The sequence below is a fragment of the Drosophila biarmipes genome, chromosome 2R (assembly GCF_025231255.1).
Source record: "Drosophila biarmipes strain raj3 chromosome 2R, RU_DBia_V1.1, whole genome shotgun sequence".
Lineage (NCBI taxonomy): Eukaryota > Metazoa > Arthropoda > Insecta > Diptera > Drosophilidae > Drosophila > Drosophila biarmipes.
The window spans coordinates 20163731-20180750 of record NC_066615.1 but is presented as its reverse complement, the minus strand read 5'-3'; the positions used below and the strand labels follow the sequence as shown (position 1 = coordinate 20180750).

The 17020-nt window shown below is 43.0% G+C and overlaps 8 protein-coding genes across 8 annotated transcripts; 1 reads left to right on the top strand and 7 right to left on the bottom strand.

Moving 5' to 3' along the window:
• Nucleotides 1-1431: 1431 nt before the first annotated feature.
• Nucleotides 1432-2045, bottom strand: LOC108022292 (uncharacterized). Its single transcript, XM_017091151.3, has 2 exons — nucleotides 1870-2045; nucleotides 1432-1795 (listed from the first exon to the last, which is right to left on the bottom strand). The coding sequence occupies exons 1-2, from the start codon at nucleotides 1930-1932 to the stop codon at nucleotides 1484-1486; spliced, it is 375 nt and encodes a 124-aa protein (XP_016946640.1). The 5' UTR covers nucleotides 1933-2045; the 3' UTR covers nucleotides 1432-1483.
• Nucleotides 2046-2635: 590 nt separating this feature from the next.
• On the bottom strand, nucleotides 2636-3470 carry LOC108022249 (uncharacterized). The gene is made up of 2 exons (XM_017091108.3): nucleotides 3083-3470; nucleotides 2636-3022 (listed from the first exon to the last, which is right to left on the bottom strand). Exons 1-2 carry the CDS (start codon nucleotides 3455-3457, stop codon nucleotides 2744-2746), a joined length of 654 nt encoding a protein of 217 aa, XP_016946597.1. The 5' UTR covers nucleotides 3458-3470; the 3' UTR covers nucleotides 2636-2743.
• A 717-nt stretch (nucleotides 3471-4187) lies between these two features.
• LOC108022102 (uncharacterized) lies at nucleotides 4188-5673 on the bottom strand. The gene is made up of 3 exons (XM_017090944.2): nucleotides 5587-5673; nucleotides 5195-5521; nucleotides 4188-4644 (listed from the first exon to the last, which is right to left on the bottom strand). The coding sequence occupies exons 1-3, from the start codon at nucleotides 5635-5637 to the stop codon at nucleotides 4240-4242; spliced, it is 783 nt and encodes a 260-aa protein (XP_016946433.2). The 5' UTR covers nucleotides 5638-5673; the 3' UTR covers nucleotides 4188-4239.
• A 615-nt stretch (nucleotides 5674-6288) lies between these two features.
• On the top strand, nucleotides 6289-7011 carry LOC108023021 (uncharacterized). The gene is made up of 3 exons (XM_017092256.2): nucleotides 6289-6327; nucleotides 6377-6694; nucleotides 6753-7011. Exons 1-3 carry the CDS (start codon nucleotides 6289-6291, stop codon nucleotides 6951-6953), a joined length of 558 nt encoding a protein of 185 aa, XP_016947745.1. The 3' UTR covers nucleotides 6954-7011.
• Nucleotides 7012-7374: 363 nt separating this feature from the next.
• LOC108023020 (uncharacterized) lies at nucleotides 7375-8520 on the bottom strand. The gene is made up of 2 exons (XM_017092255.3): nucleotides 7939-8520; nucleotides 7375-7657 (listed from the first exon to the last, which is right to left on the bottom strand). Exons 1-2 carry the CDS (start codon nucleotides 8317-8319, stop codon nucleotides 7454-7456), a joined length of 585 nt encoding a protein of 194 aa, XP_016947744.1. The 5' UTR covers nucleotides 8320-8520; the 3' UTR covers nucleotides 7375-7453.
• A 298-nt stretch (nucleotides 8521-8818) lies between these two features.
• Nucleotides 8819-10514, bottom strand: LOC122818173 (proteoglycan 4). The gene is made up of 2 exons (XM_044092018.2): nucleotides 10079-10514; nucleotides 8819-9759 (listed from the first exon to the last, which is right to left on the bottom strand). The coding sequence occupies exons 1-2, from the start codon at nucleotides 10469-10471 to the stop codon at nucleotides 8905-8907; spliced, it is 1248 nt and encodes a 415-aa protein (XP_043947953.2). The 5' UTR covers nucleotides 10472-10514; the 3' UTR covers nucleotides 8819-8904.
• A 784-nt stretch (nucleotides 10515-11298) lies between these two features.
• LOC108022169 (uncharacterized) lies at nucleotides 11299-12811 on the bottom strand. The gene is made up of 2 exons (XM_017091013.3): nucleotides 12362-12811; nucleotides 11299-11951 (listed from the first exon to the last, which is right to left on the bottom strand). The coding sequence occupies exons 1-2, from the start codon at nucleotides 12740-12742 to the stop codon at nucleotides 11418-11420; spliced, it is 915 nt and encodes a 304-aa protein (XP_016946502.1). The 5' UTR covers nucleotides 12743-12811; the 3' UTR covers nucleotides 11299-11417.
• Nucleotides 12812-15041: 2230 nt separating this feature from the next.
• LOC108022196 (uncharacterized) lies at nucleotides 15042-16092 on the bottom strand. The gene is made up of 2 exons (XM_017091048.3): nucleotides 15677-16092; nucleotides 15042-15517 (listed from the first exon to the last, which is right to left on the bottom strand). The coding sequence occupies exons 1-2, from the start codon at nucleotides 16052-16054 to the stop codon at nucleotides 15107-15109; spliced, it is 789 nt and encodes a 262-aa protein (XP_016946537.1). The 5' UTR covers nucleotides 16055-16092; the 3' UTR covers nucleotides 15042-15106.
• Nucleotides 16093-17020: the final 928 nt, after the last annotated feature.

The window sequence follows — 17020 nt, the reverse complement described above, 5'->3', positions numbered from 1 at the left end:
TAAATAAATTCCATTATGGATAAGAAAGATTTTCAGAGCTTAAAAAACTTTGAAAGCCTGCCTTGTCTAATAAAAAAAATCAATTTATAAGTTACTTCTGAAATTTATATTTTGTACCTTTATACTTTTATGGGAAACTGTCAAAAATCATGCTTGATTTTCTTTGATAAATACATTTTATTATAGATGATAGTAAACTTTGGAGCCTAAAAAGCTTTTAAATTAAAAAGTATTAGTTTATCACTAGCTACTTAAATCTAAAAAAAAAATATTTTGAGATGTGAGTATTATTTAATTTTATAATAAATAGAAAACTGTAAAAATAGTAGATAACATTTTTAGGTAAAAAACTACAAAACATAGCCTCTTATAATATACAATAATAAAAATATTTAATATCATATATTCATTACTATCAAATGTAAGATAGCCTTTGTTTGACAGCCTAAGAGATAATCTGCATCTAGGATCTGAGATAATTTCTATTCAGTAAATATCTACTTACATTGTAAGTGATTTTATTTTTAAACTATTTATGATCTTTGATAATTTATAAAAAAAAGAGAACACATTTTTACGTAAATACTTACTACTACTACTCATTATGCTTTCAAAATTTTGAACTATCTTCCTTCAGCCTATTGTTATATTATTTATGCCCATTCAGAAAACTAATCAGCAAAATAATCACGCACAATACATAAACGAATCGCTGCTAATCCACCCCACATGACCAAAAATGTAAATAAGTCTATCTTTGCCAAAACAAGATGGGTGAGTCACATAGAGTTGGAAGATCAAGTCGAGCTAGACAACCGCCAGACTCGGACTCATCTATGTGTACTCAAGATCGTTTTACGTTTTTGTTTACTCTAAACAAACTTAGGAACGCTCTCTATTGTTATCAATGTGTGTATTTTGTTGTTGGCTATTCTGAAAATAGGATTTTACGAGCTTGGTGAAATCCAGTTTAGCATTTGTTTGAGGGGAAAGCGAAATTTTGACTATTATACTCATCTGATTTTGTGGTTTTAATAGTCTTTTGACAATAAAAATCTCAAAACAAAAAATTCATTTTAGGTTGGATTGATGTGGCCTATATGGTCAGAATTAACACTATCCTTCTAATTTTTAACATTTTAATTGAGGATTTATGTCAGGCAGAACTAGCAAAAACAAGAAAATAGATTGATGTTCAAAATTTAAAGTAGTTAGTTCTTGAATTTAAATTTGATGCCAATTAGATACTTATTATAAATCACATAATAGTAAGATAAAAATTAAAAGTTATTAAAAGTGAATAAAGGTTTCAATTTTAAACAGCATTTAAAAGTTTGATTTATAGGATTTAAAATATTTTAAAAAGCAGAGAAAATCCGTATTGCAATCTGAAACATTAGTAAGCAATTAAAAAACATTTTTTGGAGGTACTTTAAGTTGCATCAATCTCTAGATCATTTATTGAGTTTACCGCTTCGAGAACTTAATCGACGTTGGTCTGCTGCTGCGCCTGGTAGCTCCCTGCCTGGCCGAACGGCCGCCAGGTGATGGGCTGCAGGGGCTGGAACGGCCTGAGGGTGAACAGGGGCGGGAAGGGGCTGAACTGACCGCAAGAGGAGCCGCTGCACTGCGTCTGCGACTGGTAGCCATTGCCCGTTTGGCTCTGGCTCTGCGACTGGGACCCGTCGTCGGAGGTCTGGCTCTGGCAGCCCGGGCCGGTTTGCGTCTGACTTTGATAGCCGTTGCCATCGGACACCTGGATGCCACTGCCATCGTTGCACACCACGGGCGCCGCCTGCGGGGGAAAATGGTAAAGGGTTACGCCCGCTCGATGGTCACCACCTCCAGACTCATGTTCATTTTCATTACGTTCAGTCCGGACAGCACGCACAGTCCGGCGAGAAAAACAGCAAATGCGACGGCGACTCTCATGTTGGGTTGTTCGGTGCTTAATGGTCCGAGAACAGAATTCGACTGAGCACAACCCGGTGTGTGGGGCACACTTTAAAGCCTTAACAGCCGCAAGCCGGAGAGATAATTGAATGTATCGCCGATAAGGCCGGCTCGGATTGAATATTTATATGCCCACTCTCGCCACTCGACGCTCGACGCTATAAGCTCGCCGTTGGAAAGGTGTAAGTTCGGCGATTGTCTTTTCTCTGAGATGGGAGAAGGCGGAAACTTTCCGCTGATACTACTGGGTGGCCGTATTCCAGATGGGTATACCCCTCCCCAAATGTCTAGCCAAGGGACCTGCCGGCGCCAGAAATAACCGAATATTACACACAATTGTGCAACTCGAGATTAAATCTTTAAGAACATTTCTACACTGCGGGTATGATCTTAAGACACGTTCCTATAAATTACAAATTTCTTAAACAAAAATAAACAGTTTCAGATATTTAAAAGAAATGTCTAATTTATTTAATTAAATAATAATATTGCTTGCATTGAATTTAATTCAGTTCCTTAAGGCTCGAACTATATGCGAGTATGAATAAATATAAATATTTATTTTTTGGTTTCTTTATAGGAAATAAAAACCAAAACGCAATACAATTCAGGAACCTTATATTAAGGCTAAAAATTCTGGAAACAGCCCACCATTTACGGAGACCCAAAAGAGAACAAAAAGTTTTTTTGCATTATCGAAAACTAAAATGTTTAATTGCACACATATTTATTAAAATTGCTTGAAGTCGCTAATATTTTTCTTTCAAATTAGAGAGGCTCAGGGAAGTAATCAAAGATCGAAATAGAAGGGCCCGTCTGAGGTGGAGGTCGTGGGGGCACGCGTGGAGGCTTTGGTGGTGGCCACAGTGGTGGTGGTGGGCACTCCGTACTTCAGACAACTGTCTAGCAGGTCATAGGTGGCCGCCGTATCCCGCACATAGTTGTTCTCAGTGGCGTTAGTGCACTGGTACTCCGTCTCCTGGATGGCTTGGATGCCCTGGGTCAAGGAACTGGCCGAATCAGCAGCCTTGCTGGCCAGGTCGTAGATCGCGGAAACATCACTTTGGGCCTAAGGAGCAACAAGTATTTTAAATATTTAAGTTTTCCCACTTCCGTTTGATTTACCCACCGCATTGGCATAGCAGTTGAAGAAGTTGGTGGTATCCTTGTTGCTGTCACAGGAGGTGAATGCACTGCAGAGGCTGGAGACCTCCGACTGGTAGCTCTTCTGCTGCTGATCAGCCTGGGCCGTCAGATTGGCGGTCTGGGCATTGGCGGCGCTGATGCAACCTTGGTAGGAACTCGAGAAGGTGGCCGCCACTTCGTTCAGCATGGGCAGGTAGAGGTTGAAGCACTGGGTGGTCACATCCTCGGAAACAATGGTATTCAGATCGCGGGCGTGCACCAGATACTGGTCCAAGGCGCTCTGGACCTGCAGGTTGGGCTTGGCCTGAAGGAACCCAAAAATGCTGGCCAGGATTAGCACACTGCACAGAAGCTTCATGTCGGCGGTCGTGTCTTAACTGTCGCTACCAAGGAACTGGTCTAAATGTTTTATACACACGGCTGGCAGGGCGAATGATGGATCCGTTTGGCCAACTTGAAGTTGGTGTGATTTTTTCCTGCTAGCGAATGGCGATCAATTAGCTAGAATTAAGGCGTATGACCAGACAATTCCACTCGATGAGTCAGGGTCAATTGTGGATAACAATATAAGATAGCCTACAACGAACGATGGGCCAAATAGGCGGTTATTCGAACTTATCAAAGGTCTTTGGGCGACTTAAGAGTTCACGAGCCATTAAATCGATTGCTGTAAGCATGAGTAACAAGGCCCACCTTCCTAGCAAAATCCTTCATATCATTGAATTATACTAAAATAATATTTGCACAGGTAAACTTTGTGTAGAAATTTTTGCTCCTGGCCAAAAGTATGCCACACATTGCAGCGAAAAGCTAAATCAATGTTTTGCGTTTATGCGCTATCTATTTCGGTTTTTTTTTATACTACTTCATAATATTAATTTACTAAGTTAATACAAAATGTGTACGTCATTCATATACTCAAAAACTATATAAATAAAATAATTAACAAGTTACTCGGCTAATCTCTTGCTAAGTCCTTGAAAATTTGATTATTTAAAAAGAATGGACTACAACTTTTCCCTTTATAATTTTCATGGCCAAAATGTAATCATGTATTACATATCTCATTTCCGTTTAAAAACCCCTAATTAATATTTTTCAAATGTTCATTTATTGCTTGCAATTACTCGAATTGGTGGCCTAAGAGGAAGCCGAAGTGCCGGCAGCGGCGGTGGTTGCCGTAGCAGCGGTTCCGGGAGCAGCTGTGGTCACCGAAGCAGTGGTTCCGGGGGCAGCGGTGCTCACAGCAGCGGCAGCGGTGGAGGAAGCAGCAGCAGTGGTGCCATCAGTGACAGGAGCCCCGCTCGAGCTAGCAACGGGGCTAGTGGAGGAGGGGGCGGCCGTGGAGGTGGTGGGCACTCCGTACTTCAGGCAGCTGTCCAGCAGATCGTAGGTGGCGGCCGTGTCCCGGACGTAGTCGCTCTCCGTGGTGTTCGTGCACTGGTACTCCGTGTCCTGGATAGCCTGGATGCCCGTGCTCAAGCTGCTGGCCGAGCTGGCGGCATTGGTGGCAATGTCGTAGATCACGGACACATCACTTTCAGCCTTGGTTAAGAAAAAAGGTATTTTTAGTTAAAAGAAACAAAGATTCTCATTGAAGTAGGATCTTCAGAAAGTAAACTAGCATTCCCCCTAAAAAATGTAATCCTAATATTAATCTGAAAATAAGCCCTTAAGAGGAGGTTGCTAGGCGCTAGTTAAATTCAAATTTATGTCTTAGAGATTACCGGGAAATAGAGCCTTCCATCCTTAAGTTGGAACTCCTAACTAGATATGTAAGCTGCAATTTTATGTTTTTAAAATTTTAAGGTAAAAACTTCTAAATAATAGCTTTTGTGTTAGTTTTTTATCCTTCTTAACCAGTGCAGTACTCTTAACCACAAGTTAGCAGCATTGCCTATCATAAGAAGCTATGTGGATGTAAAGTGTACCTTAATTTTGGTAACTCTATCCTAGTAACTCTATCTAACTGATCATTTAAGAGCTTTTATAAGGCATTATGCAAAAGGCAAGTATCTCTAAGTACCTCTACCTCTCTTAACTTCTTCTGTACCCCTAACCGGAGGCTCCTAACCGCCGGTTAGCTCCAACTCACCGCACTGGCGTAGCAGTTGAAGAAGCTGGTGGTGTCGCTGTCGTTGTTGCAGGCGGTGAAGGCGCTGCAGAGGCTGGTGACCTCCGACTGGTAGATCTTCTGCTGCTGGTCGGCCTGGGCGGTCAGGTTGGCGGTCTCGGCGTTGGCGGTGCTGATGCAGGCCTTGTAGGAGGTCGAGAAGGTGGCCGCCACCTCGTTCAGCATGGGCAGGTAGAGGTTGAAGCACTGGGTGGTCACGTCCGCGGAAACGGTGGCGTCCAGGTCGCGGGCATGCACCAAGTACTGGTCCAAGGCGCTCTGCAGCTGCAGCTGGACATTGGGCTTGGCCTGGAAAGCGGGAGCCAAACTGGTTACCACCGGAAATTGGTCAGCTATCGTATATATAACTTTACGTTGGCGGCCAGAACGCTGGCGAGGATTAGCACACTGCACAGAAGCTTCATAATTGCGGTCGTTTCGTTGGCGGTTCGATCTCTACTGTCGCTGCCAGGGAACAGGCGCAAATTCTTTATATACGTGGCCGGCGGGGCGAATGATTGATCCGTTTGGGCGAAATGATATTTTTGTGAATATTTTCCTGCTACCGCGCGTCGATCAATTAGGTAGCATTAATGCGTATGCGTAATGCCCAGACCCACAAATTGCTTTGCATGTGCATTCCCATTTGATGCCAGACACGTGTATTCAGGGTCAAAAGCTGATAGCTGATAAGATGGCCAGGAACCACCGGAAGGCCCTTGCTCGCGGTTCTGTGAACTTGGCCAAGCGAGTTCCCTGGATCAAGGGCTTACGTTCTGCCTGGAATCGATTGGTATAAACCGGTATCTATGTGAAAAGTCCCCGTAACTTTTTATAGAATGATGCAATTAATTGCGGAACTTTCGTCACTTTTCCTTTTAGCCAAAAGTATGCAACACTTCTTGTCGCCTCTTCTTGACAAAGTTTGGGAGCCACTGGATCGTTATTTGCAGACGTACCGCAAGATAAGCAACCTATAAACAAACAATGCATCAATGTCAGATTACATTACCAACTTTCGGTTTACGCGGAAATTTCGCTTCGATTTTGGTCAGTCGCCTGCGGCCACAAGTGTCATGAAAACTGTTGTTATCGCGCTGCTCTTCGCCCTAGGGGTAAAAACTATAAAATACTTTAAAATATAGATATTAATTTCTTATATAGGTCTCTGCCGAGCCTCTGCAAACGCTGAATAGCCTTTGTTCTTATTTGGATGAAGGAAAGGATGCAGTATCCAATGTGGGCAACACCAAAAAGTGTTTTGCTCGCTTTTTGCCGGAACTGGAAAACGAAGGAGCTGCCTGGTCGCAGGGCTACAGTGCCTGCCAGAGAAGTGCCACCAAAGAGCGACTGTTCCTGCTAACGGATGCCACTAAGGCTCAGGAGAAGATTAGAGAAGCTGCCCTAAACATGAATTCCTATATTGACCAGTGTTTGTCACTAACAGAGTCCCTGGATTTTTTCAACTGCTTTGCCAAAATGGTAAGTAGGTGCCTCAATACCTCTATTACAACCCCTAATTTCCTTAATTCTATTATAGAGCAAACTGCAGTTGACCAATGTCTATTATATTTCATTTAATGCCTCGGAGCAGGCGCTGATCCTTAACAAGAAATTGAGTAGCATCGAACTGGAGCACTACCTGTGTACAAATCAAACCGAAAATAATTATGTCCAAGGAACCGATAATATCTTTAAGTCGTTGGACGAGTGTCTACAGCAGAACGAAACACATACATAAGCGGGATAGGATTTCATTCCCTTACATGTTTTACATAGTTATAATAAATATATTGATATCTCCCGTTAAATATCACAAAATTTTGTCTTTTCAATTCCAAAAACACGAATTTTTGTTTTAATATAGATATTGAGCATTGGTATATCAACCGATAATATTGAAATATTAAAAATAACATTTGGGAATTAGTATTTAAAATTATTTATTGGATATTGTTAGTTAAAGTTAAATCATAGAAACGACTTCCAAAAAGATTTTTACAACATTTGAATTAAATGTTTTAAATTTCCAAAACGAAATTATAGTGCTTATACTTATTATATTCCATTTATAAAACAAGAAATGGGTAATACTTTCGTTATGAAGTTAAAAGTAAAAATAAAACTATTTTTAAAGGAAATTAATATCAACTCATAGTAAATAGTTATTAAGTTGCATTTATATAGTAGTGGTTATTCACCCTCAATCATTTTGTTTACAAAGTAATAGATAAGCGTTTATTACTCGCTAATCTCATCGATTTCCAATCGACACTGTGTAAGTTCCTTATGGGCCTTGCGTAGGTCCAGCATGTAGTTTTGCTGGGCATCCAGACTGCAAAGCAGGAATGTGCGGTGGACTGCATCGTAATCCTCTCGCAGACGAGTATGAGCATGTGTGGCATTGTAACTGATCTCCGTCAGAATGTCGAGATTGCGAGTTCCCTAAGGGTAAGAGTAAAGAATTTATATAAACCGAAACTTTTTGGTGAAATATACAAAAAATTATTTTTCATAAATCATATCATATCATATCAATCATTATCCCCATATCAAGTTAAATAAACTTTTTTTATTCTTCTTTAAGTACAACATAATCGATAATGCACTTGACAGATAATTTAACTTATAATGGTGATAAAGAAGTTCGCGTTAAAACTTTTGGTTTAGACTTTGAGCCTGAGCAAAACAAACTATAATTTTAAAATATCATCTATCTAACTCACGTTCTCATTGATGCACTGGAAGTACTCCAGATCGTCATCCAAGGTGTCGCAGATTCGCAAATTCCCGCACACGGCACTGGAGCCCAGTTCGATTTGGAGCCTCTCCAGTTCCACATCCACCTCCAGATTTACGATGGTCTCGTTGGCATTCAGTTCGCACAGGTCGTAGGAGTCGGTGAAGACCTGTGAGGCGTTGGCGCAGGCAATGGTGAACTCGTCATGGCACTCGTCGATGGTGAGATCGGGATCGGGGGTGGGAAATTCGGCGGGGCCCTCGCCACCTACCGTATAACCCATACAAAGGTATACAAAAAAAACGGTGAGTGCCCAATAGTGGCGACTATTGGTCTCCGATCTCGCGAATTTCTGTAGCGCTTCCATTTGGCCGCCGATCTCGAATGCCGCTAAAGAACCCGCGACGCGCTTGAGTGCTGAGCGGCTAATTGATCATTTCCTAATAACTCGTTTCCAAGCCATTCGGTTTTATTGACCAGCCCGAAGGCCAGCTATTTACGACAAGTTCAGGTGCTCTACTTATCTGCAATGATTGCAAGTCCGATGGTTTGAAGCCCCCTGATCCGATCTCCCGTACGAACAGTCCGAAATAATGCCAGTAGCCCGCGGTGTGGCGCTTGTCTGGTTGGGCCAAGCGAGATAATGTCCACACAGAGATAAAGAATCCCAGTGACGTGTTGAGGGGAATTAGAATAGGGTAAAAAATCAAAATATTCCAAGCCAAAGCTGTTTTTTTACTACTCTACACTAATCTTTTAAGACATATTTTACATTTTTTTAAACCCCTTCGGAAATAGCCTAAGTACGCCCCTGCTTTCACCTATCTAGACAGCAATTTGCAATCGAACCCGAAAGTATTCTACGCTTTATATGCAACCGCTTTTATTGGGACTTCTACGGTAACTTATATTTTTAAATGAATGCAATAAATATTTTTTAAAATTTTAGCTTTTAGAAGAAGCGCTTGAACAGGTTCCAGGATCTCTTGTGAGTCAAGATGGCGGACCTGTCGAGGTCCTCCTCAGGTGGACGCTCGGTGGTGGAGGCTTCAGTAGTGGAAGCTCCGGTGGTGGAAGCAACGGGAGTAGTGGGAGCAGCTGGGGTTGTGGTGGGAGCAGCGGGAGTAGTGGTGGGAGCAGCGGGAGTTGTGGTGGGAGCAGCTGGAGTTGTGGTGGGAGCAGCGGGAGTTGTGGAAGCAACGGGAGTTGTGGAAGCGACGGGAGTTGTGGAAGCAACGGGAGTGGTGGGAGCAGCTGGGGTTGTGGTGGGAGCAGCTGGGGTTGTGGTGGGAGCAGCGGGAGTTGTGGAAGCAACGGGAGTGGTGGGAGCAGCGGGAGTTGTGGTGGGAGCAGCTGGGATTGTGGTGGGAGCAGCGGGAGTTGTGGTGGAAGCAGCGGGAGTTGTGGAAGCAACGATAGTGGTGGGAGCAGCTGGGGTTGTGGTGGGAGCAGCTGGGGCTGTGGTGGGAGCAGCGGGAGTTGTGATGGGCTCAGCAGGAGTGGTGGGAGCAGCTGGTGTCGTGGTGAGAGCTGCAGGAGTGGTGGTGGGCTCAGTGACAGCTGGAGTCGTAGTAGGAACAGTTGGTGGGGTGGTGGAATCAGCAGGTGTGCTGGCCACCACGCCTCCGTTCAAGCAGATCGTCAAGCTCTCGTCACAGGTGTCCATATCGTGGGCGTACTTCACACGAGCCGTGTCCACGCAGTCAGTGAGATCGGTCTCGATCACCTGGTACTTGGCGCTGATGCGGTTGAAGTCCAGGCTGGAGTCACTGTTCAGGGTGAACATCACCTTGTAGCTGTCGGAGGACTAAACGGGATAGGGGAGTTATTAGTAATGAAAGTATGGTTATGAGTACATATACAGCTACTAATCGTTTTAGCATTTTTTACTCTTTTCGGTTGATACTACTACAAAGTTAACAAATAAATGACGCGCTTACTGGTTGAAAGCTAATCGATCAACAATTAATATATATAAACGTTAAGATTGGAAACACAATGAATCAGCAGAGACCATACGGGTGATAATATAGTGTGATATACCACTGACATTCCAGAACATATTTATACATAATTCCTAGCTCTTTTCGATCCCGTCTATCTGTAATTCCGGTATTCCTACTTACGGCATTGCGGTAGCAGTCGAAGAACGCCAGTCCATCGACTTGTTCGTCGCACTTGGTCAGGCTGGTGCACATCTGGTTGGTGCGATCCAGGAGGGCCTGGCGCTCCGAGGCACTCTCCTTGGTGAGCTCATCCCGGCCAGTCTGGGCGGTCCTCAGGCAGCGGGTGTACTGCTGGTTGTAGCTGATGATCACGTTGGTCTGGTCGTCCAAGTAGTGGTTGAAGCAGTCGTCGGCCAGGGTCGACTGATCGCGGGCCTCGGAGGCGGCCATCAGGGAGCGCACGGCGAACTGCTGGCGAGCCAACATGGCGACCAGGTCAGAGGGATGCGTGGGCACCAGGGTGGCGAAACCACTGGTGGCCAACAGCAGGCACAGGGCAATGGCGGACTTCATTATGTGAATATATTCCTCCGACTTGGCTAACCGACTTAGCGGATCTCGAATTCGTACTGAAAGCTACCGGTCTTTGGCTCATATTTTTATAGCCCTGTTCTATCACAATTTTCGGCAATTGAAAGTGTCATTGGGGAATCATTAGCAGGCTGATTAAAAGCTAATTTATTTGCTATCGTCTTCCCGAAATCGGCGCCGAGATTCCTTCCGATTTCATTTTTCATTTTTAATAAGTTTTTCTCTGACCCAACCCTCCATAAATAGCCCTCTTATCTGGCATTGGTAATATAGTTGGCCACTTATCGAGGGAAGGCTTTGATTGATTAGCTGGCGTTCCGGTCAGTCCAACAGCGGTTAACACTGTACTTAGCCTTTTCAACGAGGACTTGATAACGCGGGGTATCTTTAGTGGGTTACACAATGAGTCACACGGTTCTTTTCCTCAAGTTTGTTATTCGTTATTCCCCCTAAATCAGAGCTATACAATTTTTGGCAATGTTACTTTAAATTACCCTCTATTGCATCATTGAACCTGTATTTATTAACGATGGTTTGATTAGCTCTTATTAGTGTTTGCGTGATAAAGAAGGTGAAATGTGGACTACTGCTTAAATTTCCTACATTTAAACTGCGACTATAAGCGAAGAGATTCCTTATTAGTTAGTTATTCAAAACATTCAACTGTTTAGGTTTAGACAACCAAACTCAAACTAATTTGGTTCTATTTCAATATCTCCTCTAGTTTCTTCACAGTAATAAACGAAATAATACATAGTAATAGTAGTAGTTTCAATCCCGCTTTATAAAAACCATGTCTTCTGAATATATCCAATTAAAAACATATATTTTTTTAGTTTTCGATTATAGTATAATATATATGTATATTATTTTTTTTCTTTTTTTTGCTGCTTTTATAACTAATTTTAGGAATATTCAACAAGGTGGCTTATTGAGTCTTGAACCACTCCTGCAGGCTTTTCACAAGGCGCTGCATATCACTCTTGTTCTGGCTGGACTCCGATTTCAAGTCCTCCTCGGGAGCTGCTTCCTTGTCGTCTCCGGAACTTGCCGTGCTGGACTCAGACGAGGACGACTCAGTTGAGGATTCCGTCGAGTCAGACGGGGAAGATTCACTCGAGGACGACTCAGTTGAGGATTCCGTGGAATCAGCCGGGGAAGATTCACTCGACGAAGATTCAGTCGAGGACGAGGCAGTAGAGGAATCAGAAGAAGAAGAACCAGTGGAAGACTGCGTGGAGGGGGTCTCAGTGCTGGTGGTCGAAGAGGGAATGGGGGCACCACCCATGCAGAGCTTCAGATCCTCGTAGTGCTTGGCGGAGTTCTCTTCGTAGGTCCTCTGGGTCTTGTTGGTGCACACGTATTCATTGACCTGGATGAGACGCTTCTCTTCTTTAACCACGGCCAGCAATTCAGAGGCGTTGGCGGAGATGGTGAACATGGACTTGGTGCTGTCGGAACCCTGTAACCAAAAACAAAAAAACAACTTAGAAAAAAAACATAGGAAACAACGATTTTTCGCCCTATTATTAGCATTAATTGAAACCTAAATAACTTGTTAAATAATTTTGATTTCCAGCTAATAGATAACTTATTGAACAGTTCTTTCAATCAGTAACCTATGAGCGTGATAAGTCTAAGGTTGAACTTTTTCTACCAATTACGTAGAAAGGTGTCATCAAAGGTGGCTTATCTATGAGGAATCAGCGTGATACTTTCAAAAATCAAGGTGATTGCGTTGAGCAATAAACAAAATCTATCTTCAATATTTTTATATAACAGTTATCAATTCAAATGTAGAATTTTTCAATAAGAAAATAATTGAAATAATATTAACATCTAATTTGGAGTGTGATTTTTGTATTAACTTACGGCCTTGCTGTAGCAGTCGAAGAAATTCTCGGCGGCTTCGAACTCACTGCAGATCTTGAGGGCATTGCAGGAGTCGGTGGCGGAGTCGTTGATGGCTTCTCGGTCGGCCTTGGTGGTGTCGTTGATCTGGGCGATCTCCAGAGCAGACTGCTCCAAACAGGCCGAAATCTGCTCCTTGTAAACGTTTCCAGCCTCTTCGATCAGGGGCAGGTAGTAGCTGATACATTCGATAGAGTGGGAGCCATCGCTGCTGAAGTCCCGGGACTGCAGGAGGAACTGCATCAGGTTGGTGCTCGGCTGGTCGAGTAGCGAGGGAGAGGGCAGCGCAGAAATCTGGCCAAGACCGAGGGCCAATAGGACAAGGAACAACTGAGCTTGCATATTGGTAGTTTTTCTTTTTCTCTAAGCTTTATAAGACTTTCACGTTTACACTGCTCCAGCGATCGATTCGAACTTGTTGGATCCACCTGACAGCTGCAGTATTTATAGGCGCCGCGCTTGAGGGGTCCATAAAAAAATATTCCTGCCTTGGTTTCCATTAAAAAACACCATGTTATTGCCGTGTTATTGCCTCGGTTTTAGCCAATCGCACGAGCTATCTCGAAAAGCCAGGCGTAGTTATCAGTCTTATCGGTTTTATAACCGCCACTCAACGGGACCCACCCGGCAAATCCAGACCAAGGGTATCCTCCGTCCCGCTCCCAAAATTTCAACTCAGTTAGATCAGCAGACGATCGCAGTCAACACTTCCCGGAATTGGTCATCAAACGTTTTATTCCGAATCTGATAAAACAACTCTCCTCTGAGAGGAGAAGCTGAAGCAAAAAACAACTGGACTGTAATGGACTGTGCCTCTGGAGCAATCTAATCTCGTTGGAGTGCTTGGCTTCGAGAAGACCCACGTGCAGCCTTTATGTCTGTCCTGCAGTTCGGTTCCCAGAAAATTCACAGAGCCTATTAACAAATAAAGTATTGATTCTATCGTCATAGTGGTTTGTTATTGGTGAAAAATGGAATGCGATAAGACCTTTGAGTTGGCAAAAAAGCAAACATGCTAGGGCTGAGTGTCTCGTTAGAGGGAACTGCTAATTTTAGGCCAGGGCTTCAGGATTTCCCAGGGCTTATCACTAATATTCCAGTCAATACCTGGGCAGGGATTGATTACCGATTGTGCTATACCCAATTTTTATGACTAATGACCGAGCAATAGGCACTCGGAGTCGCCGGTAATTGTTACATTTCGAAGAGTGTAATGACTCACTTGAGCTATTATTGTGGTCTTGAAAAGATAGTTGGACGAGCTTAAAGCCGTCCCCATCGCATGCCCCTGCATAATTATCGCAGCTCAGTGGAGTGGACAGATTGCATCAGGAAGACAGAGGAGCGGCAAAGGCAAGGACAACTTCTAATTTGCATATCTTAATTGCGTGTTCTTTGAGTGTGTGTTTTTGGGTGCAGTGTGCCCCATTTCGCATTCCGCCGCAAAGTAGGCAGGATGCAGGGAGGCCAGGATGCAGGATACTCCTGCAACTTGCCAAGTTATTGGCTTTATTTTGGCAAAGTGAAATCTCCCCTTTGCACAGCGCTTCTAATTTGTTTTAATTGCAGTGACAACAAGGCCGCCGGCAGCTGCACAAACAATAACAACACATGCAATTAAATTTGAATAAAAAGCACCGCCAGGAAAATGCCTCTACTGTTTATTTAACTGTTACCGCTACCTAAAAGTGCCCCACCCCCTGGCTTTGCTCGCCCCCTTTGTTTTTCCCCCGCCTGGCGTAAAGTTTTCCCAGGCTGATTTACATGTTTGCCCACCTTTCCCGCTCTGCCCGACCCTCCTCCATGTCCTGCGGATCTTTGATAAACTTGGACTGATGGCAAATGCAAAAAGTTTTATTTGCATCGCATCAGGTTGGTTTCCTGCTCGCTTTTCCACCAAGATCGGACCGTTAATTAAGTAAGTTGCAATGGGTTTTAGTTTCTCGTTTGAGTTTCCAGATTGACTTCATCACTTGATGCCATCTGTTTGGTTTCAAGATGAGGCCAGTCCATTTTCCGGTACCCATTCTCAATGGCCCGCAGCTTGTCCTTCAATTACCTGGAGTGTTCGGCTTAACAGACGAAGGAAAAGCATAGTTTCAGCAGAAAAATTGTATTTTTTGGAATCATTGAGACGGAACGTTGGAATTCATTTCTTCAACATCAAATTTTGCGAATACAAAACAAGTATTATTCCCCATTAATCAAAGTCGTAGCAGCATAAATACAGTTCTTTAAAAATAAATAATAAAATATGCCTATCACTTCTTAAATGTGACACATTCTTAAAATCAAACAAATGTTAAATTCACCATTAATCATAGAAGTCTTAAAAATTTAGTTGGGAATAGTTTCCCCCATATCATAAGTTACTCTCACTTACAAAAAAGTCACTAAGTTTTAAATGCCAAGATACATTAACCATTAATCATATTAGTATTAACAAATTGTCATTCAAAAGGCGTTAAAAAATCGCTTCGCTAATATTTAACTAAACGTCTTCGAAAAACACCTCAACAGAGATCAATTCACCATAAATCATAGGCGTCTTAATAAAATAAGTCACATAAAATCTCAAAAAGCAAAGCTAGTTAGTTGTTTACCTATTCCAAAGTTCCCCATTATAATAAGCAGGTTTGGGTTGCTCTTTCTTAATACATTTTTGAATATATATGTACACTTTTTATTTAAAAATCTTTAGATATTTTAAACAACATGTCTGTAGATGCTCTCCAGCTTCCTGGCCAATCTGTGATTGCTGTTGGCGCTGCTCCTTTCGTCGGATTCGATATGAGAAATTTGGTTTGGCTGGGCCGTTGTGATTGGTGCGGCAGTTGAGGATGAGGCGGGGGGCGAGCTTTCTTGGGTTGTTGGTGGGACAGTTGTGGTGCTGATGGGTCTGCTGGTGGTGGTGTCTTGTGGCACAGGAGACTCTCCCGCCATGCAGCTCTGGAAAGCCTCGTAGGAGTTGCCCGAGCGGATCTCGTAGTTCCGGGCCGAGGTGTTGCAGCACAGCTCACGGGTGTAGACAAGCTGCTCAATCTCCTGTCCCAGGGAGCCGTAGAAAACAGAAGCACTGGAACCAATAGCGGTCAAGTTTTTGGCATATTTGGGACCCTGCAAGTGAGCATTACAGTTTACATAAGTTTTTATAATTTAACAAGAAAAAAAGAACACAAAAAATAATCTATAACTCAGGTAAAACCCAATAAACCAATCAATTTAAATGAATTCTTGTTCGGATCTTAATATATCTTATTATTAAAAGTACTTTACCTCAATGGCGTAGCAGGACAGAGCGTTCTGACTATCGTTCTTGTTGTCGCAATCCAGCAGGAACATGCAGGCGTCGAAGGTGGAGTTGCTGAGGTCCCAGACCACAGAATCGTAACGCTTCAGGACCTCCTGATGGCCGCCCTCGTACTTATCCACACACTGGTTGTACTCATCCTCGTAGAGAATCCAGTCCTGTTTGAAAACGCCGTCGTAGTAGTTGAAACAGGCGGAGGCCAGTTGTGGGTTGTTCCGCTGCATTTCGCTGGTGGCACTCATTATCTCCATAATTCTCGAGGGCCCGGAGATGAGGCTAGGATTGGCGCTGGCATAGCCGATGGCCACGGTGGCTAGCAGGATGGCGATGAGATGGGGGCTCATGTTGCTCGCTCAATGGTTCGTTCGTGACTTGGTCCTAACTGGCGACTGGCCAACGCTTTTATGCTAGCCACAAAAGTCTGAAGCTGCCAGTAAACTAAGGGGCTTTTCTCCTATCTAGCCCCAGATAAGACGTATCAGTATGGCAATCAGCCTACGCACCGGACTTGGGCTACTTGTACTTCCTTCAACAATCTGTAAACAATCGTGGAATGGCTACCTGGAAATCGAGATCTCATTTGAGTCGTCATAGTATCGGCCATTGATTAGAGGTCATTAGATTATTGCACCAGCCGAATGATTGAAGAGCTAAATATAAACGAGTTTGTAATGCCAAAAATACTCTGATATCATTCTTATCACGGCAGTTCCCCGCAGCCTGGTTTGCATAACCCACATATTGGCCATCAAAAAGCATTTTGGCATGACTAACTTAAGAAATGCGGTAAATTTGCCTTTGAAGAGCAAAAACACGAATTTTTAATTGAATACTTTCCCTGATTCCAAGAATTTGATTTATACTTTTTACTTTGGAGCTATTAACCTGCATCGAAGTGATGACAATCACTCGTTAACCCTGTATTTTAAATATTACTTCAGTCCAGATAGTGACGAATTAAACCGGGGAAGCAAAATTGATCTAATATACATTTTTACTTTGTTTAAAAAAATATTAGAAATTTCCCTAAAACGATGTTTTGTAAAACTCATTTCAATGTTAATTATAATAATAGCAATACAAGAAAATAATATATTAAATTCCTTAATTTTGCTGTCTTGTTTGCTTATCACGAATTTGGCCAGCAAAAGCCTTTTTTCGGGTTAATAAAAAAGAAACGGAAATTGCAGAAATTTCTGGAATTTTTAATTTGGCGAAGAACCCCAGTTCCGAGAATTGGGTTAATTACGTTCTTTGCTCTAAGTTGATTTATTTGTTAAACAAAGGATTGGCCTTTTTATTTCGCTCTC